The sequence below is a fragment of the Eleutherodactylus coqui genome, chromosome 1 (assembly GCF_035609145.1).
Source record: "Eleutherodactylus coqui strain aEleCoq1 chromosome 1, aEleCoq1.hap1, whole genome shotgun sequence".
Classification (NCBI taxonomy): domain Eukaryota; kingdom Metazoa; phylum Chordata; class Amphibia; order Anura; family Eleutherodactylidae; genus Eleutherodactylus; species Eleutherodactylus coqui.
Genome location: NC_089837.1, coordinates 305998810 through 306026349, shown reverse-complemented (window position 1 = coordinate 306026349; position 27540 = coordinate 305998810). Strand labels below are relative to the sequence as shown.

General features: G+C 42.3%; 1 protein-coding gene across 1 annotated transcript in view; it reads right to left on the bottom strand.

Annotated features, from left to right (window-relative positions):
- EPHA10 (EPH receptor A10) overlaps positions 1-27540 on the bottom strand; it is a 720654-nt gene that overhangs the window by 97972 nt on the left and 595142 nt on the right. The window contains exons 10-11 of the mRNA XM_066574828.1: positions 24072-24171; positions 19299-19354 (exon numbers count right to left, since the gene is read on the bottom strand). Coding sequence (XP_066430925.1) covers positions 19299-19354; positions 24072-24171 — 156 coding nt within the window. The remainder of the gene's footprint in view (positions 1-19298; positions 19355-24071; positions 24172-27540) is intronic.

Here is a 27540-nt window from a genome sequence, read left to right as displayed (position 1 = left end):
TTTCCAGTCTTTTTTCAAAGTTTGATATCTTCTCAGTTAAATATGCCCACTCTTAGGAGTGAGGTAGTCTCCTAGGCAAGCTGCAACTTAGGGCCCTGTTACATGGGATGACCTGTCGGGTTCAGATACTCAACAGGTCATCCCAATAATGATAATTCCTGTGCATTTTACACAGGGACAACCCTCACTCAGTGAATAGAGGCAGAGCAGGGCAGGGATTGTATCGTTGTACGCATGATCTGAATGATAAGAAAATGAATTCTCGTTTCAGTCTGTGCGTGCATTTAGAGCAAACGATAAGGATGCAGATTCTCGCTAGATGTGGGAATCTGAAAGACTTGACGGCCTGTGTGAAAGGGTCTTTAGTAGAGATGAGCGAACACCAAAATGTTCGGGTGTTCGTTATTCGAAACGAACTTCCCGCGATGTTTGAGGGTTCGTTTCGAATAACGAACCCCATTGAAGTCAATGGGCGACCAGAGCATTTTTGTATTTCGCCGATGCTCGCTAAGGTTTTCATGTGTGAAAATCTGGGCAATTCAAGAAAGTGATGGGAATGACACAGAAACGGATAGGGCAGGCGAGGGGCTACATGTTGGGCTGCATCTCAAGTTCATAGGTCCCACTATTAAGCCACAATACCGGCAAGAGTGGGCCCCCCCCCTCCCAACAACTTTTACTTCTGAAAAGCCCTCATTAGCATGGCATACCTTTGCTAAGCACCACACTAGCTACAACAAAGCACAATCACTGCCTGGATGACACTCCGCTGCCACTTCTCCTGGGTTACATGCTGACCAACCGCCCCCCCTCCCCCCCACAGCGCACACCAAAGTCTCCCTGCGCAGCCTTCAGCTGCCCTCATGCCACACCACCCTCATGTCTATTTAGAAGTGCGTCTGCCATGAGGAGGAACCGCAGGCACACACTGCAGAGGGTTGGCACGGCTAGGCAGCGACCCTCTTTAAAAGGGGCGGGGCGATAGCCCACAATGCTGTACAGAAGCAATGAGAAATATAATCCTGTGCCACCGCCATCAGGAGCTGCACACGTGGGCATAGCAATGGGGAACCTATGTGCCACACACTATTCATTCTGTCAAGGTGTCTGCATGCCCCAGTCAGACTGGTAATATGTACCTTAACAGTAACCGCGTTGGTGGTAATGTGGTGGTGACTGCGGACCTAGTAGCACGGTTGTATTTTGTTGGTTTTCGGAATGCGGCCAGGATTAAGTGGGCCGTGGCGGGGGGATGGTGTGGGGGCTCTCTTGTTGTGTCGGTAAAGGTGAAATTCTTGGACTGCCACCAGACGAACCAATGCAAAGGCATTTGCCAAGAATGTTTTCCCTGTTGGAGGAGGAGGGGGATGTTTTTGAGGCACTACGTGTCCTCTCCACGTGTCCGTGGTTATATGCACCTTAACAGTAACCGCGTTGGTGGTAATGTGGTGGTGACTGTGGACCTAGTAGCACGGTTGTATTTTGTTGGTTTTCGGAATGCGGCCAGGATTAAGTGGGCCGTGGCGGGGGGATGGTGTGGGGGCTCTCTTGTTGTGTCGGTAAAGGTGAAATTCTTGGACTGCCACCAGACGAACCAATGCAAAAGCATTTGCCAAGAATGTTTTCCCTGTTGGAGGAGGAGGGGGATGTTTTTGAGGCACTATGTGTCCTCTCCACGTGTCCGTGGTTAAATGCACCTTAACAGTAACCGCGTTGGTGGTAATGTGGTGGTGACTGCGGACCTAGTAGCACGGTTGTATTTTGTTGGTTTTCGGAATGCGGCCAGGATTAAGTGGGCCGTGGCGGGGGGATGGTGTGGGGGCTCTCTTGTTGTGTCGGTAAAGGTGAAATTCTTGGACTGCCACCAGACGAACCAATGCAAAGGCATTTGCCAAGAATGTTTTCCCTGTTGGAGGAGGAGGGGGATGTTTTTGAGGCACTACGTGTCCTCTCCACGTGTCCGTGGTTATATGCACCTTAACAGTAACCGCGTTGGTGGGAAATGGCCTCGCCGCCATCATGTCTTTGGGAAGCCTCTGTTTCCACACCCCAGAGACATACCATTAGCAGCGGTATAGGCAGAGCCCAGAATTCGTAACATTTCAGCCGTAGCATTAGGACAGGCCCCACTAACATATCACTAGCAGCATTATAGGAGGAGCGCAGTCTTCGTTCCATGTCAGCAATAGTAGCACTCAAGACAGGCCCCAGTAACAATTCCGAAGCAGCAGTATAGCGGGAGCGCAGTCTTCGTTCCATGTCAGCAATAGTAGCACTCAAGACAGGCCCCAGTAACAATTCCGAAGCAGCAGTATAGCGGGAGCGCAGTCTTCCTTCCATGTCAGCAATAGTAGCACTCAAGACAGGCCTCAGTAACAATTCCGAAGCAGCAGTATAGCGGGAGCGCAGTCTTCGTTCCATGTCAGCAATAGTAGCACTCAAGACAGGCCCCAGTAACAATTCCGAAGCAGCAGTATAGCGGGAGCGCAGTCTTCGTTCCATGTCAGCAATACTAGCACTCAAGACAGGCCCCAGTAACAATTCCGAAGCAGCAGTATAGCGGGAGCGCAGTCTTCGTTCCATGTCAGCAATAGTAGCACTCAAGACAGGCCCCAGTAACAATTCTGAAGCAGCAGTATAGCGGGAGCGCAGTCTTCGTTCCATGTCAGCAATAGTAGCACTCAAGACAGGCCCCAGTAACAATTCTGAAGCAGCAGTATAGTGGGAGCGCAGTCTTAGTTCCATTTCAGTAGCCTTAGTATAGCCAAGGCCCAAGTTACATTTATGTAGCTAAAGTGTAGGCCAACCCCACACACCTTTCTGTACCATGAGTGCAGGCGAAGAACATACAAATTGCTATGATTACACTGTAGGTGAGGGCCCCAAAAAATTGGTGTACCAACAGTACTAATGTACCTCAGTAAAAATTGGCCATGCCCAACCAAGATGGCAGGTGAATCGCTTTGGTTAATGTGGCTTAAGTGGTAACTAGGCCTGGAGGCAGCCCAGTGTAACGAAAAATTGGTTCAAGTTAAAGTTCCAACGCTTTTAAGCGCATTGAAACTTATAAAAATTGTTCAGAAAAATTATTTGAGTGAGCCTTGTGGCCCTAAGAAAAATTGCCCGTTTAGCGTGATTACGTGAGGTTTCAGGAGGAGGAGGAATATTAGACACAGATTGATGAAGCAGAAATGTCCCCGTTTTGGATGGTGAGAGAGAACGTAGCTTCCATCCGCAGGTGCAGCCTACGTATTGCTTACGTATCGCTGCTGTCCGCTGGTGGAGAACAGAAGTCTGGGGAAATCCAGCCTTTGTTCATCTTGATGAGTGTTAGCCTGTCGGCACTGTCGGTTGACAAGCGGCTATGCTTATCTGTGATGATTCCCCCAGCCGCACTAAACACCCTCTCCGACAAGACGCTAGCCGCAGGACAAGCAAGCACCTCCAGGGCATACAGCGCTAGTTCAGGCCACGTGTCCAGCTTCGACACCCAGTAGTTGTAGGCGGCAGAGGCGTCACCGAGGATGGTCGTGCGATCGGCTACGTACTCCCTCACCATCCTTTTACAGTGCTCCCGCCGACTCAGCCTTGACTGGGGAGCGGTGACACAGTCTTGGTGGGGAGCCATAAAGCTGGCTAGGCCCTTAAAGACTGTTGCACTGCCTGGGATGTACATGCTGCTCGATCTCCGCACCTCCCCTGCTACCTTGCCCTCGGTACTGCGCCTTCTGCCACTAGCGCTGTCGGCTGGGAATTTTACCATCAGCTTGTCTGCAAGGGTCCTGTGGTATAGCAACACTCTCGAACCCCTTTCCTCTTCGGGAATGAGAGTGGGCAGGTTCTCCTTATAGCGTGGGTCGAGCAGTGTGTACACCCAGTAATCCGTCGTGGCCAGAATGCGTGCAACGCGAGGGTCATGAGAAAGGCATCCTAACATGAAGTCAGCCATGTGTGCCAGGGTACCTGTACGCAACACATGGCTGTCTTCACTACGAAGATCACTGCCAGGATCCTCCTCCTCCTCCTCCTCCTCCTCAGGCCATACACGCTGAAAGGATGACAGGCAATCAGCCGGTGTACCGTCAGCAGCGGGCCAAGCTGTCTCTTCCCCCTCCTCCTCATCCTCCTCATGCTCCTCCTCCTCCTCCTGTACGCGCTGAGAAATAGACAGGAGGGTGCCCTGACTATCCAGCGGCATACTGTCTTCCACCGCCCCCGTTTCCGAGCGCAAAGCAGCTGCCTTTATGGTTTGCAGGGAATTTCTCAAGATGCATAGCAGAGGAATGGTGACGCTAATGATTGTAGCATCGCCGCTCACCACCTGGGTAGACTCCTCAAAATTACCAAGGACATGGCAGATGTCTGCCAACCAGGCCCACTCTTCTGAAAGGAATTGAGGAGGCTGACTCCCACTGCGCCGTCCATGTTGGAGTTGGTATTCGACTATAGCTCTACGCTGTTCATAGAGCCTGGCCAACATGTGGAGCGTAGAGTTCCACCGTGTGGGCACGTCGCACAGCAGTCGGTGCACTGGCAGCTTAAAGTGATGTTGCAGGGTGCGCAGGGTGGCAGCGTCCGTGTGGGACTTGCGGAAATGTGCGCAGAGCCGACGCGCCTTTACGAGCAGGACTGACAAGCGTGGGTAGCTTTTCAGAAACCGCTGAACCACCAAATTAAAGACGTGGGCCAGGCATGGCACGTGCGTGAGGCTGCCGAGCTGCAGAGCCGCCACCAGGTTACGGCCGTTGTCACACACGACCATGCCCGGTTGGAGGCTCAGCGGCGCAAGCCAGCGGTCGGTCTGCTGTGTCAGACCCTGCAGCTGTTCGTGGGCCGTGTGCCTCTTATCGCCTAAGCTGAGTAGTTTCAGCACGGCCTGCTGACGCTTGCCCACCGCTGTGCTGCCACACCGCGTGACACCGACTGCTGGCGACATGCTGCTGCTAACACATCTTGATTGCGAGACAGAGGAAGAGGAGGAGGAGGAGGGTGCTTTAGTGGAGGAAGCATACACCTCCGCAGATACCACCACCGAGCTGGGGCCCGCAATTCTGGGGGTGGGTAGGACGTGAGCGGTCCCAGGCTCTGACTCTGTCCCAGCCTCCACTAAATTCACCCAATGTGCCGTCAGGGAGATGTAGTGGCCCTGCCCGCCTGTACTTGTCCACGTGTCCATTGTTAAGTGGACCGTGGCAGTAACCGCGTTGGTGAGGGCGCGTACAATGTTGCGGGAGACGTGGTCGTGCAGGGCTGGGACGGCACCTCGGGAAAAGTAGTGGCGACTGGGAACTGAGTAGCACGGAGCCGCCGCCTCCATGATACTTTTGAAGGACTCAGTTTCCACAACCCTATACGGCAGCATCTCAAGGCTGATGAATTTTGCTATGCGGACGGTTAACGTTTGAGCGTGCGGGTGCGTGGCGGCGTACTTGCGCTTGCGCTCCAACAGTTGCGCAAGCGAAGCTGGACGGTGCGCTGAACTACACTGCTGGATGGGGCCGAGGACAGCGGAGATGAGGGTGTGGGTGCAGGCCATGAGGCGGTAGTGCCCGTGTCCTGAGAGGGGGGTTGGATCTCAGTGGCAGGTTGGGGCAGAGGGGGAGAGGCAGGGGTGCAAACCGGAGGCGCTGAACGGCCTTCGTCCCACCTTGAGGGGTGCTTGGCCATCATATGTCTGCGCATGGTGGTGGTGGTGAGGCTATTGGTGTTGGCTCCCCGGCTGAGCTTTGCGCGACAAAGGTTGCACACCACTGTTCGTCGGTCGTCAGGCGTCTCTGTGAAAAACTGCCAGACCTTAGAGCACCTCGGCCTCTGCAGGGTGGCATGGCGCGAGGGGGCGCTTTGGGAAACAGTTGGTGGATTATTCGGTCTGGCCCTGCCTCTACCCCTGGCCACCACACTGCCTCTTGCAACCTGCCCTGCTGATGCCCTTGACTCCCCCTCTGAAGACCTGTCCTTCTGAGTAAGCGTTGCACACCAGGTGGGGTCAGTCACCTCATCGTCCTGCTGCTCTTCCTCCGAATCCTCTGTGCGCTGCTCCCTCGGACTTACTGCCCTTACTACTACCTCACTGCAAGACAACTGTGTCTGATCGTCATCGTCCTCCTCACCCACAGAAAGTTGTTGAGACACTTGGCGGAAGTCCCCAGCCTCTTCCCCCGGACCCCGGGAACTTTCGAATGGTTGGGCATCAGTGACGATAAACTCCTCTGGTGGGAGAGGAACCGCTGCTGCCCAATCTAAGCAGGGGCCCGAGAACAGTTCCTGGGAGTGTTCCCGCTCCTGAGCAGGTGTCATTGTAGTGGAGTGAGGAGGCTGGGAGGAAGGAGGAGCAGCAGACAGAGGATTCGGATTTGCAGCAGTGGACGGCGCAGAACTGCGTGTTGACGATAGGTTGCTCGAAGCACTTTCTGCCATCCAGGACAGGACCTGCTCACACTGCTCATTTTCTAATAACCGTCTCCCGCGTGGACCCATTAATTGGGCGATGAATGTGGGGACGCCAGAAACGTGCCTCTCTCCTAATCGCGCAGCAGTCGGCTGCGACACACCTGGATCAGGAGCTCGGCCTGTGCCCACACCCTGACTTGGCCCTCCGCGTCCTCGGCCGCGTCCACGTCCTCTAGGCCTACCCCTACCCCTCAGCATGCTGTATTACCAGTGATTTGATTTCACAGGCAGGAAATAAATTGGCGCAAGACTGCAGGCCAAATATAATTTTTTCCCTTTTTTGAAAACGAAAGGCCCCACTGCCTCTAGTGAATGAATAATCTAAGTTTAATAACTGTGCTGTGGCCCTGCTAATGTGTCACAGAACGTGAGGGTAGCAGAGTTATTATAACTCTGGCAGAGCAGGTATTTTTTTTCCCAATTAAGGAAAGCAAATGGCGAAGCCAGGAGTAAAACGTAGCTGGGTGCGTCTGATTTTTAAACGTTGCACACGCAGCCGACACGTGTCCACCGCCCTTAGGACGGACAGAGGCAGGACAAATAGAATTATTTTCTATTTTTTTCCACCAAAAGGCAGCACTGCGTATATTCAATGAACATGAGAAGTTTAATAACTGTGCTGTGGCCCTGCTAATGTGGCACAGAACTTGAGGGTAGCAGAGTTATTAACTCTGGCAGAGCAGGTATTTTTTTTCCCAATTAAGGAAAGCAAATGGCGAAGCCAGCAGTAAACCGTAGCTGGGTGCGTCTGATTTTTAAACGTTGCACACGCAGCCGACACGTGTCCACCGCCCTTAGGACGGACAGAGGCAGGACAAATACAATTATTTTCAGTTTTTTTCCACCAAAAGGCAGCACTGCGTATATTCAATGAACATGAGAAGTTTAATAACTGTGCTGTGGCCCTGCTAATGTGGCACAGAACTTGAGGGTAGCAGAGTTATTAACTCTGGCAGAGCAGGTATTTTTTTTCCAAATTAAGAAAGGCAAATGGCGAAGCCAGGAGTAAAACGTAGCTGGGTGCGTCTGATTTTTAAACGTTGCACACGCAGCCGACACGTGTCCACCGCCCTTAGGACGGACAGAGGCAGGACAAATAGAATTATTTTCACTTGTTTTACAAGCAAAAGGCCGCACTGCGTATATTCAATGAATAATAACTGTGTTGTGGCCCTGCCTACACAATTCTTTCCCTGCAGTATCAATGGAGGGTGCAATGCTCTGCAGAGGCGATTTTGAGAAGAAAACAAAAATGCAGCACAGCTAACAGCAGCCAGCACAGTACTGCACACGGTTAAATATGGCCCTAGAAAGGACCGTTGAGGTTCTTGAAGGCTACACTCACTCCTAACACTCTCCCTGCCTATGCAACACTTCTGTCCCTAATGCCGGGTGCAACGCTCTGCAGAGCCGATTTTGAGGGAAAAAAAATTGCCACTGCTAACAGCAGCCAACACACAGCTATCAGTGGCCCTAATAAGGACCTTTGGGGGTCTTGAAGCCTACACTAACTACCAATTCTTTCCCTACAGCAGCTCCGGTACAAACAGCACTGTCCCTCACTAACTCACAAGGCATCTGAGGCGAGCCGCGGGAGGGGCCGACTTTTATATTAGGCGGACACCTGATCTCCCCAGCCACTCACTGCAGGGGGGTGGTATAGGGCTTGAACGACGCAGGGGGAAGTTGTAATGCCTTCCCTGTCTTTCAATTGGCCAGAAAAGCGCGCTAACGTCTCAGGGAAGGAAGTGAAAGTAACCCGAACAAGGCATGGTGTTCGTTACGAATAACGAACATCCCGAACACCCTAATATCCGCACGGATATCAAGTTCGGACGAACACGTTCGCTCATCTCTAGTCTTTAGTTCTTCATCCTTCTGGGTTATATACTCACCACAGAAATGGGACTGACACCTCAATGTTACCCCGAGGTCACCATACACCATTTTTGAGAGAGCTCCATCCTACTTTCCTCTTTCTTTAGGTTTGGGAAGCAGCTAAGGAATTTCAAATAGGGATGGAGGAGGGCTTAATATGATTTTTTTTTAAATACTGAAAGGGCAGGAAAGACTATAGAAAGTCTCTATGTTTACAGGTGCAGAAATGTCAAAATGATCCAAGTAAAGTGGAAAGGAGGAAATAGGAGAAAGCCTTATTTATATTGAAAGACTGTAAATTGCAACAGGCAAGGAGAACTCAGTTTTCATCTAGGGAAAGGATTTTTCAAGAAGGTGATGAGATACATCATTTGTCGGGCCGTCTAGTTAATGGTCGGAGATAATAATCATATAGTAGCAATATTCTATGAAAATCAGAAATATGTGAAACTGACAAAGAAATAATAAAGGTATTTGTAAATTGTATGAGGAAGGGCCAGTTAATTCTACCATAAATTTAAAGAATTGTTTGAAGAATATTGATCTTCCTATGATGGATGCCATTAATTCAATGGGGAACAATTTTGAACAAAATTTGTGTTGACTTCATTTTTCAGGTGATTTAGACGAAGATAGGCATGCTAGTTTTCTTCTATCACATCAGGTTTTTCCTCTACGGCTTGTCTTAATGCGATTACTCAAGTCTGGGTAGAGTGGAGCACTAGTGCTCTCCTAATGGCCGAGAGCGAACCTCCCTCGAGTAGGGAGCTGTGGAGGATGACCTTTGCGACAGGTTCTTATTTGTCTAGGATATTCAGTCACAGTGCGACAGTGTGGTGAGTTGTGTGCCTCTCTATACAGTGAATTAGCAAAATTTATTTTTTTATTTGCACATTAATTTCCTTTCCTTCAGATCATGTCTGCATCCGCTATTTCTTGTCATAAGTGCCTAAACATCCCTGATTCCTTTTGCTATATCTGTGGTAGTTTCGTCATTTCTAGTCAAACGGCGAACATCAGCGCATTTGTCAAGCAAGCCTATTTTAAATATTTAACTTGGTGATCAAGATAATTCATGGACCCCCACAAGGTGTGCAAGTGGTTTATTGAGAGTTTACAGATGTGGACGAAGGGAATATGTGATAAGTTGCCATTTGGTATACCTATGACTCAGTGAGAGTCAAGAGATCATTCCAGTGTCTGTTACTTTTGTATAGTGAAACCTTCAGAATAGAACAAGAAAAATAAATGTAAAATAGAGTATCAGCTATACATCCAATGTCTCATACAGCGGAAATTCCAGTGCCAGTTTTCTTTGAACTGCCCTGTCTTGAAGAACATGATTATGGTGAAGACTAAGTGACAGCAATGATGAAGATTTCGAAATTGAAGAAGACTTAGTTTGTAAGAGATTTGATGAGCATGAACTGAATGATTTGTCATGAGATTTGGGACTATCAAAAAAGGCTTAAAAGCTCCGAGCATTACAATTGCCTCTCTAAGATCTATACTTTTAAAAACACAGTCAACTTTTTAAATTAGGAAAAAGATTTTAACAAAACATTCATCCCATACTCGGTGCAAAGCCCTACAATGGGCCCATAAATCTACCTCCTGTGCATCCCACTGGGAGCAATAACAGGGGATGGTACTACTCACCACTAAGACTGTCACAAATGAGGAGAGATATTTCCCCCCTGTGTTGGAGAGATCGCAGTGGGGTGGGCAACTTGCTCCACATATTCTGGACGTGTCCTCTACTGTCTTATTTCTGGCAGCAGATTATCACAGTTTATACGCATCCTACTTCCCTCCATGCTAAAAGTAGAATCAGAACTAGTACACCTTCTTATAGGCATAGAAAATGTCCATCAAGTCGTAGAGTGAATGTATGCCATATCCTCCACACCTCCTACATACACCACATATTCTAATAGCCATGAGAAAATGATTGCAAACCAAAAGGATAGTATAAGTCAGTTTAGGAAAAACTGGGCTATATGGCATCAGATGTTTCCTACCCCTTGTAGTTCTGACTAAATGTAAAACGCTTCTCTTCCCCTCTCCCATTGTAAGACTGGCTTCAGCTTAAACTTCCAGAAAATAATTTGTATATCTTAATTTAGACATACCTTTCTGGCTTTTTAAATCCTAATCAGGAGTGATTCCAATTACTTCATATCCTATTTACTGGGCCCCTTCACAATGAAATAACTGTCTACGTCTGTGAGGTACTTTTAAAGTTATGACCCTTACCTCCTCACCCTTCTTGTCCCCTCCTCCCTTTTTGAGTTTCGCGTAAAGTTGCTATAGTGCATATGGTATGTTTTGATGGATGCTAATCAATACATACTTTTATTAACTTTGCTTTGTAATTTTGAAAAGGCGAATAAAAATCTAATTTTCAAAAAAAACCTCCTAGCATCAAGATTACATGAAAAAACTTGCCTGAAAAATGAGTGAAGGTATCTAGAGAAATTGCATTTCTGTAATACTTTAGAAGTGACAGTGGCTTTGTGTATTGCCATAACATACATGGTTCAATAGAGTAATTGGAAAATCCAATCTATAACTCAACTGAATGGTAACTGTTCATCAATAACTCAAAGAGGAGCATAAAGTGTGTTCATCTTGATCATCTGTGTTGACCTTAAAATGGTAAGCTTCCTTCTTGGTCAGCAATGTGACTACACCAAGTATCCCTGTTAACAAGTATACACCAAGTAACCCTGTTATGCACGTCAGAAACATTGGGTGGAAAGGAATTTAACTCCAGGATCTGACCTCAAACCTGGTGATCCAAACATTCTACAAGAGCCACTTGTTAGGGGAAAGATCATTATATTCCCACCTCTGCACATGAAACTGGGTCTCATGAAACAATTTATTGAAGCTTTGCCAACTGAAGAAGACTGTTTCAAGTGCCTCATTTTGGCATTCCCTAGCCTGTCATTTGAAAAAATAAAAGTTATTGTGTTTGATGGTCCACAAATTTGGCAACTCATCAAAATTAAACATTTCCTTGGCACAATGTCAGAACTATCCACCCAAGAGCTTACCTTATAAAGCTAAAAGTAGGTGATATATTCCCTTCAAGTTGAATTCTGCTATATCACTGAAAGAATTAGTGGAGGATTTTTGGTCTTTTTCTAATGATAAGGCTCCAGGTTATGAAGGATTTCCCTTTGAGGTATAGAAACAAATTTGTGTGATATTGTTACCTTACCTAAGGCATTAGAAGATGCATTTTTAATTTTTTTTAGGGATGATTTTTATTAAATGGATTCCATTAATATAGGCTGTATTAATGAGAAGAGAAAGTAAGGATATCAAGTGATTGAATTATCAAGCATGAGAGGAATCATGATATTATGAATGGATGATATTTTGTTATATGTAAATGATGTGGAAGACTCTCTAAACAATGCAATCAGGTTGATATACAGGTTTGGCCAATACTCTGGTCTAAGAATAAATTGAGAAAAATCCTATTTACTGCCTTTTAGGAATGAAGAACAGGTCACGGAAAGAAGATCCCAGGGGTTAATGGGGAGTTCTTCCTTCAGATACGTAGGAATTCATGAGGTGAAATCTGTAGAAACTTTTTTCTCCCTTAATGCAGCACTACTAAGTAATCACATGAGAAACAAGGGGAGATGTTGGAAGTCATCCCTCTCTTGGTGTTAGACAGAATTAACTTAATTAAAACTGTATTTTTAACAGAGTCTGTTTGTGTTCTAGAATAGCCCAGTATGGATACAGAAAAAAACAGCTTTCTGAGTAAAATAATAGGTGATTTAATATGGAAGGATAAGAGGCTGCGTGCAGCTCAATAATATTTACAGTGTTTAGTGAAAAAAGGAGGACTGATACATCTGAACTGGAAGATATATTTTTTTGGTTTCACAATTGGTGCACTGTGAAGAATGGAGTATGGAATTGTATCACAAAAGTTATAGATATTAAAGGGGTTGTCCCGCGCCGAAACGTTTTTTTTTTTTTTCAATAGCCCCCCCGTTCGGCGCGAGACAAACCCCAATGCAGGGATAAAAAAAAACAAAACGGGTAGTACTTACCCGAATCCCCGCGCTCCGGTGACTTCTTACTTACCTTGTGAAGATGGCCGCCGGGATCTTCACCCTCGGTGGACCGCAGGTCTACTGTGCGGTCCATTGCCGATTCCAGCCTCCTGATTGGCTGGAATCGGCACACGTGACGGGGCGGAGCTACGAGGAGCCGCTCTCTGGCACGAGCGGCCCCATTCAGAAGGGAGAAGACCGGACTGCGCAAGCGCGTCTAATCGGGCGATTAGACGCTGAAGATTAGACGGCACCATGGAGACAGGGACGCCAGCAACGGGACAGGTAAGTGAATAACTTCTGTATGGCTCATAATTAATGCACAATGTACATTACAAAGTGCATTAATATGGCCATACAGAAGTGTATACCCCAACTTTGTTTCGCGGGACAACCCCTTTAATGATAATACTACAATACAGGGTGAAAAGGTAAAAGTCAGACACCTTTAATGTACTGTTCATATCAGAATAAACGAATTCCACTATACACATATTATATATGAAATAATTGTTCCTACTAATTTGGTTGGAATCAGCATAAAACTGGTTCTTTCTACCAACAGAAATTATGTACTGTATGTAATTGATTGATATTGTAGTTATTTTTCAGATAAAATGGACCGATGAAATAATGTAGACTAGGCTTTCTTGTACATCTATGACTTGTATAAGGGATATAGTGTAGACGAAGAGGCAAAACAGAGACAGATACATTTTGTCCTCTATCATCCTGCCAATGGCCTAACACAGTGATAGAATGGCAGGGAAAACCTATTTTAATTAAAGTTGACTTCCAGAATTGAATGCAGATGCGCTCTCCTGCTTAGATATTCTCAATGTCTAGTCTTTAAGTGTCAGAAAATATCTTCCCTTAGACTTTTAGTAATGATGATTTGTTTAAGTTCTAATACAGTTTAAGAATTTAAGATGTTTAAAATGTTATATAATCTTGTTATTTAACTAAGAGCTCCCTCCTGTACTCTGTAATTTCTAATTTTCTAAGTACTCCATGTGTCCTTCAAAAGAATGGCAGACAGCATGTCTGCTGTGAGAAAAGGATATTACTTTCATTCATTCATAGCTATAGTTCAAATATTGTTAATCCTCTCAAGTTTTGAAAATTATATATGAACTATCATAAATGTTATGTGAATTAATTCTACTATTATATTGTATGCTTAAAGAAGTAGCTTGAAGCGAGTGCCATTGATAATACTTCTGGTCTCTTTTTACCAAGGTCTGGATGTGAATTCAACAATAGCCTCGTATACTTATATTGTTGTAGGTAGGCCCTTATTGACTATTTAATAACTTTTTAATATTTACACATTTTCTACCCTGGTGCCATCCCACAAACCAATGCATTATATCTTTTTTCCTATAGCCGAAGGGATGTTAAAGTTTTTTTTCATCCTAAACTTCTTGGTTCATTACTTAATATAACTAAAGAGTGAGTAGGGGTACAGGAAACTGTGGATCATAGAATTATGTAATTAATTCCATGTCTGTTGAAAGTTAAATAACAACTCCAGTGACCTGAAAATATTTTACAGTTTTGAACCAAAATAACTTAGAAACAGTCAATGTTTTAAACTTATGTATGATACTCTAAACATGCTCTATAAAGAACATTTCCCTTAAGATCCTAAACTACAGCTAGCACTTGTTACAGTGGCTATAGGGATATTCAGCTATCTTTGTTGTGCAGAGTTATCTTTGATTAGAATCCTGCTCTGAGAAGCCAACAACATGCATTATTTGGAACATGTTTGTAATCTACTTGATGGTGCTATTGTTAGAGCATAGTAACTCAATTCTACCACATGTATTCTTCTAAAAATCCTTGATGTAGAGGCCTCGACAAGGCTTACCCATATACACTTGTGTATATTTCCTATTGACTTAACTAGACCATTTATACACATTAGTTCCATATAGATGACTAAAAGCATTGAAAATTTCTAGCAGCATTCTGCTGGTTTCTTAAAATGACATTTTATGGTAGAAAAACGTAAAATTGGCAACAAATTTTGCATAAATTAGTCACACAAGTGAAAATACAGAACTTTATGTTTCCTATTATTAGAGAAAACTGCTTCTTCTCCATTTCTGAGATACTTCTTCACCCTCTTCTTCCTGTACTGATCACTTACTCTGAATATAATGCTAAAATGTAACTTGAGAGAGGCAGAGGGATGTTTTATCAGCTCATGGAGGGATAAGGTTATAGCTGCTGCTCATAGACGTCTGTGGATATGTGAAACTGAGGAGGGTATAGCTACCAAGGCAGGAAGAAACAGAGAGATGCAAAGATGCTGCTGCAGCTTATAGTGAGTGTTTTTACTGTCTCATCCCAGTGCTGGATTGATAATTACATTGTTCAGTAGTGCTGAATAATGTCTTCCATGCTGGTGCTGCTACTTCCATGTATGAGAGAGAGTGTTAAGGCAGCAGGTTCTCTTCTTCTCTATATGTGTGGTGTATGAGAGACATTAAAGCAGCTAGTCTACACCCCTCTTGAGCTAGGTTCAGGGACAATTTACAATAAAGGGGGAAACTGCAAAGGAGAAACCTGTTTGTAAACACAAGGTATAAGTCATATAATAGTCAGATCGAGTGTTATGTCTTTTGTACGCACACATGATGACTTACAACACTCACACTTTAAGTCCTCCATATGCTGTTTTTCTCTTAGTGCTCTCAAAAAACAAAGCTCAAAATACTTCTGGCTTGGTATTCATGAAGCATCATTGCAGGTCTATGAAACTTAAGAATGTGCTGAAGTACTTTGAATTGTAGGAGGATGCAAAAGAAAGTAAGTTTATAAGTTTTTTAGATACAATAAGATAAAGCATTAGTACTGGACCATAATCTAATTTCATGGTTTTGGGACATCAGCACATTCTGTATGATTTGGGACCAGATCATCAATGTCCCACTGTGATACAGTAATATTAACAAAACATATTTCTACCATGCAGAAGTAAAATTGCTTTTAATAATCTCATCTCCTTAATCTCCTACTGCAGATAAACAAAGCAGCATTATTTGCAATGGAATGACTTAGGAATCACAAGCAGCTCTAATAAGACAGTATGCCTTGGAAGTAGAATGAGGCAAGGATTGCTGGTGAAATGCTTCAGGGAGCAGACGATGGCAAACTGACATAACATACGCCAAAAATCAAATCAAGTTATCCCCTCTCTTATCTGGCCTATCTTTGACAAGTCCTGTCTTATATCATAGTGTCTTGATAACCCAGAGATGTCCCACAAAGACAAAGCTTCATGCCGAGCAGTGAGCAAAGCTGACAGTATGAGCACACTGCACAGAATTCTAACAACACAAGGTGTCTTAAACACACTCTGATTGACTGAGTTTACTTTCTTTGAAAGGAAGCCGGAGCAGACGCCTACATGCATTATGAATATATTGGATTCTAAATAACAGAAATACAAGTCTTTTTGTAAATAAAACTAAGCGGTCGTTTTTTTGCAGTCAATGATATTTCATATTTAGTAAAAACTTTTTTTTTGTGCTAGCCAAATGATTTTAGGCAATTAAATGTGTCCTTCAAATTGATTGGGTTCCCTAAATGTAAAACAATGAATAGGGACAAGATATCCTGGGATATGTTTTGTCAACCAGTAGACTTTTGGATGTGGAATATGTGTAACATATTTGTAGAGTTACATAGAGATACATCCTTTAGTGCATATTTATAAATCTATTGCTGCCTACCACCTTGAAAAGTCCTAAAACATTTTTGTGTATGTAAGTGAATGAATTACAAACCTAGAAAATCAATGCAAATTGAGGCAAAACTCAGTTTTCCAAGCTGCTGTCTATTAATCCTAGTACTGAAAAGATGGACAGATTTATTAATGTATAAACACCAGTTTCGTGGTGTAAATACATTAAAAAATCATAGTATTCTGGCCAAACTACACATTTATGCAGCCCTCTGTGACCTTTTCCAACATTTGTATTGGAAAAAGAGTGTGGGGTTGCAGAGTCAATTTGCTGTTACTCTTCTATTCCAAAAAGGGAACAAAAACAAATCAGGTCCAACTTTGTGTATTATTGTTTTCCCTGTTGTTTCTTGCATGGCGAGAAAGATCCATGAACAATGTACTAGCAATGGAAAACCTCCCTTGTGTGTAATATTTTCACTAGTATATTTATACGTTTTCATTGCGGCTAAAGCATTACTTTATTCAAACTGATCTATGCAAGTTTTGTATATTACATTTTTATATAACAAAAGTCCAAATGTATCAACAGGCCAGGGATTTTAACAGTGAGCAGCATGTGATACAAATGAAAAAAATTGAGCAGAAATTTGTGGTCTGAGGATAACCTGAGGAGGTAATTAGGAAAATGAGATTGGAAGTTGGAGCTATACCAAGGTCACAATTGATAGGAAGAGTATTGACATTGAGGCATGAATAAAAAGTAACTGAACTTTTCGCAAACTTTGGAAAGTCAGAGGGACATGTCAAAACTTTGAATCAGTGGGGCCTCTACTGCTGAGACCCCCGCTGATTAATAATATGATAAGGCCGCTGAGCTCATCCAAGCGCTGTGCTACTTTGACTGTGTTTGCTGCTTGCCAGCTCCTCCCATCAGCTGGAGAAGAACACAGAGAGATCAAGAGACATCTTCTATAGACGTCTCTGTAAGTATGTGATTTGAATGTATTCCTATAGCGGACAGGTATTAGTGGAATGCTTATTGTAAAATTACTTATATGGAGACGTTTGTCATCTGTTAATCTAAAATATATTTATGTATAAAGACATCTATATGAGATTTGAATGTGAATCTACAGTATTTATGTATGTATTTATGTGTTTTTAACAGATGATATTATGCATCCTGATGTCACATAGTACATATACTGGTGGTGGGTGCACACTGTGCATGGCTGCTGCTGATAAGCTTGCACTATTGGCATTCGGGTGACTATGGTTGTTACAGGATAATGCAATATACAAAACTTGAATAAATCCATTTGGATAAAGCGCTGCATGATGTCAGCATCAGTGATTTATATGTATTGCTGCAGTCTGGCCTCCATAGAATGGGTACTGGATCCATGAGAATCACTAATCTCTCACATCTATCTTACTTGCTTATGATGACGAACAACCTCTCAATGTTCTTTCTCTCCAATTCTCTTTTGTTTTTTAGCTTCCCGAAGTCTTTCCCCTTCCTCTTCTTTCTCTCTTCTTATTCATTTTTTTCCTACCTTGGCTATATAGCTGCTTTTCTGAATCCCAGGTTATGCTGTCAAGGCTTCTCTCATACAACTATACTACAGACACAGTTTGAAGGCAAAATTAAGACTGCAATGATCTCCTCCTATGCTGATGTAATGTTTTGTGTCTTGTGCCCATTATACAGGTATTAAATTGCAGCCACATTATGGCAATCTGATATTAGCCTACAATAGTGTAAGTGGCTTATAGCTGCTCTGACTATTTGCCATTAGTACTGAGGTAAGCACTGCACCTTCATGTTTGTAATGTGGCCAGGCGAGGGAATGAGGTGAGGAGACAGCATGGATGCGCCGAAAAATAACCACACGGAAGTGCTAGTTGGACTGTGCTGACAGTGCTGCAAAAGAAGTGATTCTTCTTCTTCCTGTGACATTATGTACATTCTTGGCAGTCTCCTTCCAGCAGGTCAGTGTACATTACGAAGTAAGTCCAAAGTTCTTTGCAGTTGTGAAATCAAGTTATAGATGTAAGTGTGAAGTCTTATTCAAACACATAATGTAACATTTAAAGAGGTTCTGTCATTAAAAAAAAAAAATCAATACTTACCTATTCCTCCCCCATCAGTCTTCTTACCGCATCTTCTCCTGGCTCCTGCAGTCCCACGGGTCATGTCACCTCCAGCTGGTCGATTCTTCTTCTTCCTGTGACATTACGTACATTCTCAGCAGTCTCCTCCCTGCAGGTCAGTGTTCACTATGTCACTAGTGATGTAACATTCACTGCCTAGCAGAGAATGTCGACTCCTATGCCGTGTTATTGCCGAGACTGCACATGTGTGCTGTCTCGCAACAATAGTATATAAACGCTCACTGCAAAGCAGAGCACATGGGCAGTCTCGGCAGTGGCCCAGCATTCCCTGATAGGCAGTGAACGGTACGTCACTAGTGATGTAATGTCCACTGATCTGCTGGAAGGGGAGTGCTGAGAATAGACGCTCCAAAACAGGAAGAAAAGGATCTGGCTAGCTTGCGGTGAGGTGACCTGTTGGACTACAGGAGCCAGGAGAAGATCCGTGAGGACAAGACACAGTAAGAAGACTATCTGGGGAGAGATAGGTAAGTACTGATTTTTTCTTTCAATGACAAAACCCCTTTAAGTAATTTGTGCCCTCCTATGGAGTGATACAAAGCCATATTTTGTGTTTAGTAAAGGTTATTGTGTTCAGAAAAAAAATTACCATCTCCGCCATGACATTACCGTCAACATGGGTGCTTACCCACAACCCATTTCAAGAGTTTCAACTTTATACTCTTGCTATCTGTTACACAAGGTTAGCTATTCTAAGTTGCATTGTTAGGCAGTACATCCTGCCAGACAAGCTCTGTTTTTACCTGCCTCTCATTGATTTTTTCAGTTTTTTTTCGCTGTACTGTATTTCTGTTATTTCTTTGTAAATGTTTAATAAAAACACAATTAAAAAAGAAAACATAAAAGTTTACACACCTAAAAGGGGCAATAACAGGAAAGTGGTTAAAAGAAAAAAATACAACAAATTCTAATGAGAATAGGAATTGTGTATAAATATTCAGTTTTGTTGTATTCATTCTTAAGCACGTAATCAATGACAAAATACTTTTCTTAATGTAATTAACTTAAAGTTTACTCACAGTGAAAGTAAAGTTCTTCATCTCCATCCTGACTGGCCTTGCTGTAGCCACACTGCCTGTAGAAAGGGAGGACAATGTCTGCTTAAAATTACATGTGATAAATGGGAAAGATTATAAGGTAGGACACATGATTTATATGGCTGGATTGCAAATTAAATAAAAAGGCAATGAATAAGGAAAAAATGGAGCGTAAAATGAAACCTCTATTATAACTCTTAAAATGACATTTAAATAAGATTGTGTATCAGCTGCATGTAAACTGGGCAATGTAGATGTTCTAGTAAAATCTGTAACTCCACATCTATTAACAAGCAGATTTTGCTAAGAATTGTATCCATTACATTTATATGAGTGATATCTTCTAACATCCAACAAACAGAAAAAAGGCATGCTACAGCTTTAATAAGATATCAATTACTCACAGCATAATATGAATAGCTTTGTATTAACAGCTTTCTTCCTAGACATACTGATTCATTAATCTATGAGTTACTAGGTAATAGTGGAGGCTTGGTATACAAATTACTAGACCCTCTATATTTAGAATAATGGGAGTTTGATTTAGGCAAAAAATTCTACATAAAAGAAAATGTTACGATTTTCCATCTCACCCCAAAAGTTTCCCTATAGGAGGACATATGTAACCCCTTAAGGACGCGGCCCCTTTTTTTCATTTTCGTTTTTTCCTCCCCACTTGTAAAAAATCTTAACTCTATCGACTTATCGATCGACGTCGCTGTCTGAGGGCTTGGTTTTTGCAGGACGAGTTGTTTCTTTCAATGGTACTATCTAATGTACCATATAATGTGCTGACAAACCTTAACAAAATTCTAAGTGAAGAGAAATGGAAAAAGAAACAAAATACTGCCATCTTTGGGGAGTTTGTTTCAACTGCACACACACTGCAGCAAAAATGGCATGACAACTTTACTCTATGGGTCAGTACTAGTGATGAGCGAGTATACTCGCTAAGGGCAATTGCTCGAGCGAGCATTACCCTTAGCGAGTACCTGCCCGCTCGAGACAAAAGGTTCGGGTGCCGGCGACGGGCAGGGAGCTGCGGGGGAGAGAGGGGAGGAACGGAGGGGAGATCTCTCTCTCCCTCTCTCCCCCCCCGCTCCCCCCTGCTGACTGTCGCTACTCACCGCTCCCCCGTGACGACACCCGAACCTTTTGTCTCGAGCGGGCAGGTACTCGCTAAGGGCAATGCTCACTCGAGCAATTGCCCTTAGCGAGTATGCTCGCTTATCTCTAGTCAGTACGATTACTATGATACCAAATTTATATAGTTTGTACTACTTTTAAAATCTCAAATATCTTTGGAAAAAAATAAAATTATTTTCTGCCACCACCTTTTGACAGCAATTACTTTTTATTTTTCTGTCGACATAGTTGTGCAAGGACTCATTTTTTGTGGGATGCTCTGTAGTATTTTGGAGTACATGTGACTTTTTGATAGCTTTTTATTACATTTTTCCTTTAAAACGGGGTGACCAAATAGGAGCAATTCTGGCATTGTTTACATTTTTCCTGATAACATCAGAATTTTATGGATGCAGCGATGCCAAATATGTTTAGGAATTTTTTTATTTACTTTTTTATTATAAATATGAAAAAAAGGGTATTTTTTTTCTTTCATTACCTTTTTTACCTTTTAAATATTATTTTAAAAATGCTTTTTTTTTTAGTCCCCACAAGGAAAAAGAAATGGTAGTGGTTTGATTGCTTCTGCATTATGATGTATTACCATAGTACTACATCATACGGCGATCTGACAGGCTATCTATCATGCTATGCCACAAGTACGGCTGCATAGGCAATCTGCAATGGCAGCCCTGGGAGCTTTCCGAATGACATCCCACGATCACTATGTGGGGTGTGTTCAGAACCTCCGAACATTGATTGGGGCATTTAAATGCCCCTGTCAGAATTGACGGTGGCATATAAATGATTAACAGCTCCGATCAGTGAGAGTGCTGATCAGAGCTGTAGCAGGTGGTTTTGGCTGTAAGGGGCGGCATGAACCCCCGATTCACCTCCATACAAACCCTGAACCTCGATGATGTAAGTGTACATCCTGGTGCATTAAGGGGATAACTCACTGGTGGGTGTGTAAACTTTCTGTGCTGGAATATTTCAGTTATACAGCAAAGTTAGTGCCACTGAATCTTCTCCATCTCCTGAAATTGAAATTGCTTTCTTATCCTTGTTATAGTCATTCCCAAGGATGAGACATAAAGGGGTTGTGCAGTTGTAAACTACTGATGGCCTATCCTCACAATAGGTACTAAATCAGCAGGGGTTTGTGGCTTAGGATCCCCGATGATCAACTGTTTGCAGTCTTGGTGCACTCGTGCACTGAGCTGATTTCTGCAGGAATCAGACAACTCCATTCCCACTGCAATGGCCAGGCTTGGTACTCCAGGCCATGTTCCCATTTACTTCAATGCCTGTAATGCCAAGTGTGGCTAATGAAGTGGGAATCAAGCTGTCTGCTTCCTTGAGAAATCAGCTCAGTGCATGAGTGCACAGGACCAGAGAAATGGACCCATGCCAATCTTCTATTAACAGTTGATCGTGAGAATAGGACATCAATAGTTTACAACTGGACAACTCAATTAATTACATAATTTCCAAAAGACCATAGGGCTTCTTTATACAGGAATTGGAAGCCCAGCGAGGCATCATCTAGAGTGGAATTCATAGATGTCTATAAAAGGAATACGAAAATGTAGAAACCCACTGTGGTACATCTGTGCTTTTTCCAGGTCATAGTTTCTCTTGGTAGCAGTTCTGGCCCTAGTACAATTACAAGCTTGGGTTAGAACTTCCAAGTTGACCTTAGCGGGTGATTTCTCTCTGTTCTCACTTTCAAAAAAAAATGCTTCAATTTTCTTTTTCATCTCAATTTTTGTTTAGAACTGTTTTAATTAAGTCTTAAAGGGGCTATCCAGGGTAATAAAAACTTGGCAGCTTTTTTTTTTCTAAAAGGTTTTGTCCAAACGTTGTGTGTGGTATTAAAGCTCAGCCCCCTTCAGTTCAACATAGGTGTTGCAGTAACAAACAAAGCCCATGGATATGTGTGGCACTGTTCTGGAAGAAAGTAGATTTATTCTTCTTAACCTGGAGGATAACCCCTTTAATTGAATAATTTAAAAATATCGCAATACATTTTTTTAGCAATTACTAAAGAGTTTATCTGGGATTTTTACTGTTGATGATCTACCTTAAGGTAGGTGATAGTAGTTGACTGGAGGGAGTTTGCAGCTCAGGATCCCCAATGATCAGCTGATCGTTGAGTCCATTATCAGTGTGCACAGCCAAGTTTGGTACCACGGGCACATGTCCTGTTGAATTCAATGGGAAGAATGCCTAAAGTACCAAACCAGACTACTGCAATGTTGACAGCGTTTTCAGCTTACAGCCCTGTGTTCACTGAAAGTGGGCTCAGTGATCAGCTGATCAGCAGGGATCAGCTGACTCCTGCCGATCAACTACTGATGACCTATGCCAATGATAGCTTATCATTAAGAAAAGTTTTTGACAACTCCTTTAATAAATACCAGTAATGCTATATAGATCTGCTGTCAGCTGTACTATGATGACCCTTGCTGCCACATGCAAGATCTATTTTGTAGCATCTGATAGGCATCAACTATTCTATATTCAATGTTAATGACAATCTTGGTAATCATAAAACTGATCCTGTTGTCTCTTCCACCTTTATTGAGAAATTATCTAGACAGATTTGGTAGAATTCTCTAAATAATATGCACTTTCTCACACCTTACACTTTTCAGAATCCTATTCGTTACTATGAATAATATTTTCCTATATTTTTGCTGCATAAAAAACCACAATAGAAAAATAAATTAGCAAACCCGTAAAAACATTTTTCGTGAAAAATGTACTTCACACATGTATCTCAGTTGCCAGTTATTGTTACTGCACAGTAACATTTAAGCATAAGGGCACCATTGCCTATAATTGAGTTTTAGCATTAACAGAATGAGGCCACTTTCACAATACTGTTATTTGACTAGTGGGTCTACAGATATGATCTTAGATTCCATTGTGTTTCAGTATCTGTATTATGGAAGTATTATGAAGTAATATGCCCAAGCAATTCTAGCATACATTAAAAAAGTCTTACAAAGAACAATTAAGGGCTCAGTCACACGGGCGCATCGGCACCCGTACACCGGCGCTGATGCGCCCGTGTGACCGACAGAAGACGGCCATACCTGAAGATGGACGTCTCTCTGCAGCGCTGATGAAAGAACACATGACCGGCAATGAAGCCGGTCACATGTTCTTTCCTCCGGCGCTGCAGAGAGACATCCATCTTCAGGTACGGCCGTCTTGCTCCTGCAGTAACACGGGCGCCAATGCGCCCGTGTGACTGAGCCCTATGGCTGAATTATTTCACAGAGAAGACAGTATATAGATCCAGTACACAGAGTGAAACCAATTGTTACAAGAAATATTAACTGATTTTCTCATCGGAAGTCAATAACTCCTATATTACTCTTTATATCTCTGACTGCACTTTGACATTGGAAGGCTTATCCTGGCAACTGAATCAGACTAGCATCTACAATCGCAACAATTACCATCAACTTAAGACTATCAGTTTGTGCCTTAATGACATAATTACTGTAATATGTGGTTAAAATAAATTGAGTAACACATAAAATTGGAGTGTGTAAATGAATGTAAATTAATGGATAATTTGCTAGACTATTAGGTGTATCTGCCAACAAAGAGTCTTACCTCCTCCATATCATGAGTCCTATTACCATAGAGAGTAGTACAATGAATCCTGCCACAGACACTATCACTATGATGATTAGCGGATTCTGTTCGCTGGATGCTAGGGCCACTGCAATGTAAATAAAAAAGACAATAAAGAATGTAAATTAAGCACCATATTCACATTTTAATAGGTGCAAAGAATGTGCAAGAATTCTCATATTTCCTGCCATTAGACATTTCTAGTGTTTTATGCATTTTCTAATAGTATATCTTTGGTACACTATATGGCCAAAAGTATGTGGACACCTGAATATCAAACATATATGAACTTGTTGGGCATCCTATTCCAAAACCATGAGGGCTAATATGACCCTCTTTTTTAGCTTTACAGTTTAAAGATAAAGTAAGTAAACTCTTTGGATTTACCTGGATTTATGCATTGTTACTTTTTAATAAAAGTGGCATGATTGTTATAAAAGTCCCAATTACAGACATAGTCAGAAGAAAAGTAAGTGAACAGTTGAATTTAATAACCTGTAATTTCCCACTTTTATAGCAATTGTCTCCACTAAATGTTTCCTGTAGCTGCAAATAAGATTTGCACAAAGTTGACTATTGAACCTTTTCTCCATGTTAATATGCTTTAGTTTATCAATATTTCTAGGATGCCTTGTGTGGACAATCCTCTTCTGGCTCTGCTACAACACCTTGAATAATTAAGAGTCAGGACTTTGACATAGCCATTCTAAAAACACTTTTTTTTTTATCAACAATTGTTTAGTTGATTTAGTATGTACTTTGGAACATTGTTTTGTTGTTCCACCCAACATCTCTAGGGTTTATTGTACTTTTTCTTGCAATGGTAACTTTGTTGAATCTTCTAGAGGCTTTCCACATGAATTTGGAGTGTTATTGTGACCATTTGTTTCCATTCAACAAAAAGAGCATTTGTCTGGTTTGCAATCTGAATTCCAAAACATCCTAATGATGTTTGATGGAGTTTGAGGCCAGGGGTCTTTGGTGGCCACTTATGTTCCTGCTCACCAGAATCATCAAACAATGTCTTTATGGACCTCATTTTGTGTTCAGTGGCACAGTCACACTGGAACAAACAGCAGCCATAAAGTTGGAACCACACAATTGTCAATTGTGTTTTTTTTATGTTGTAGCATAGACACTACTCTATTGGAAAAAAGGGGGTCTATCCAAAACCTTGATCAGCAAACCCATTCCATTTACTCATCTCCATCGAATTTTACAGTAGGCACCACACATTTTGGAAAGCCACCTCCTTTTTTTTGTATCTGTAGTATTTAAAATTGTTGCCATACTACAGACATCTATAAGATATGCATAAAAGTTTGAAATACTTATGAATGAAAACTAAATGTACACAACACAATTTTAACAATTTTAAAACGTTTTTGTCTACTATCAAGTGACCCTGTCTATCATTATTTATTTTAAAAAATTGTTAGCCCTTTCCCTTCCAAAAAAAACTATAAATTGGGACCCATAAATTTAAATTTTAAAAGGCTCCATACTGCAGCACATCTGCACCAACGTTTCTAAGGAAAAAAAAGGAACAGTCTGTCTGGAAAGTGCCTTGTGAATGGGTATAGAAACCCCACTAGAACATCAGCAGGATACAAAAAATGAGTGTTAACTCACCTGGTGCTAGGTGGGATGACCCTTGTAAGGATAAACGTCAGACAGAGATGCGCGGCATCATCTGCTAGTAAGTACATGGATATGTGTATATATATATTCGTGAGTGCACTGTTACTTGTTTTTAAAGCTTGAAAAGTCATAATGTTTTTGCTGAAACACGTTGCTAAAGAACCTACTTTGTACTAATAAAATGGTAATGAAACCATATGTTCAGCTACTTTTCTGAACGGTGCGAACACTGGAAACCACAAGAGCACAGAGTATTCTTCCTTTCCAGTAACTTTTCTGAGAAAGACAGCCAGGCATTTTCAATTTTCAGTTTTCAGTACGAAGCTTTTGTTTAAAAAAATGTATCGGTCCCAAATAGTTACAGTTTTATTTATGTATTTGTTTATTTGGGAGGGGGCAAATCTTTAAATAAAATGTACTGGTAGGCTCTCTTGGTAGGGTCTCTTTAAGGAACTACTGTCCATATGGATTACAAAGGCGGTATACATTTTTCTCTTTTGGAGTCAATGGGTAATGTATGTCAACATACGCCTAGACATTGACATAATTTAAAGGTAAACTGTGATGAAAAGGTTAGATGACTATATATAGGTGTGATGAAAAGTTAACATGATTGCATATGTTTTGTATAGATTTGGTGTCCACATGGTTAATTTGGTTTCATCCCATAAGACCTTAAAAGAAGCCTAGAACATACATTTCAGAAAAGGAGCTGGTGGGTATTATCTCTTGGAGAGGAGTGTCACATTTGTCATGCAAGATTCAAAAGGAAAGGGAGATGAACATTTGGCTATCTAAATTGAACATCCCCTATAGTCTTTTAGTGAGGGGATTAAAAGAACATAAACTTTAGGGCATTCATTGTATTTGCCCCCTTAGTGACTCACTGTTGATTGCTGAACTAGGGATTTACTTAATGAACTTATGTACAGTTGTGAAACCAGAGTCAAGGACTGGTCTGCACAATAGCAAGATGTTCACATTTTGAGAGGACAGCCAATGTCGCAGTATGTAATGTTTTGCACCCCCACCTGGAGAACACCAACTTTAACCACTTAGTGACCATCCTATAATTTGCACCTTAATGACCAGGCAATTTTTCTTTTTCATTTTTACATTGTTACATTCCAAGAGCCATAACATTTTAAATTTTTTGTGAACATAGACATATGAGGTCTTGTTTTTTGTGAGATGAGTTGTGTCTTCTAATGGTATCGCTTTGAGATACATATAATGTATTGTTTAAGTTTTATTAACTTTTTTGTAGGGGAAGGAAAAAAAGCAAAAATTCTGCTATTGTTTTTTAGGTTGTCTTTTATAGGATTCAACATATGGTATAAACTAAATGTAACAGTTAGTTTCTGGATCAATATGCTTATGGCAATGCCAAATTTATATAGTTTTTTTGTGTGTTATCTATTTTCAATCTTCAACCAATTAAGCTATGTAAGGGTGGCTTCACACGTGCATGTTTTTGTGCGTGCATACATGCGCACAAAAACACGCTTCTATTAGAACCAATGCATTCCCAATGGTGTGTTCACATGTCTGTGTTTTACAGGTGCGTGCTTGTAAAGATGGGACATGCATGCATCATAGGGAATGCACGTATTGTCTTCAATAGATCCACGGCTGCTTCCGGCGGCTCCACTGAATGCAATGGTCTGCTGGCACCCCTGAATTGTTTTTCAGGGAAGAGCTTTACATATAAGCTCTTCCCTGAAATATAAGAATTTTAGTGTAAAAAAAAAATACCTGTCCGCCGCTGCCGTGTCTCCGCAGGGATGAAGAACACATCTGCCGCATG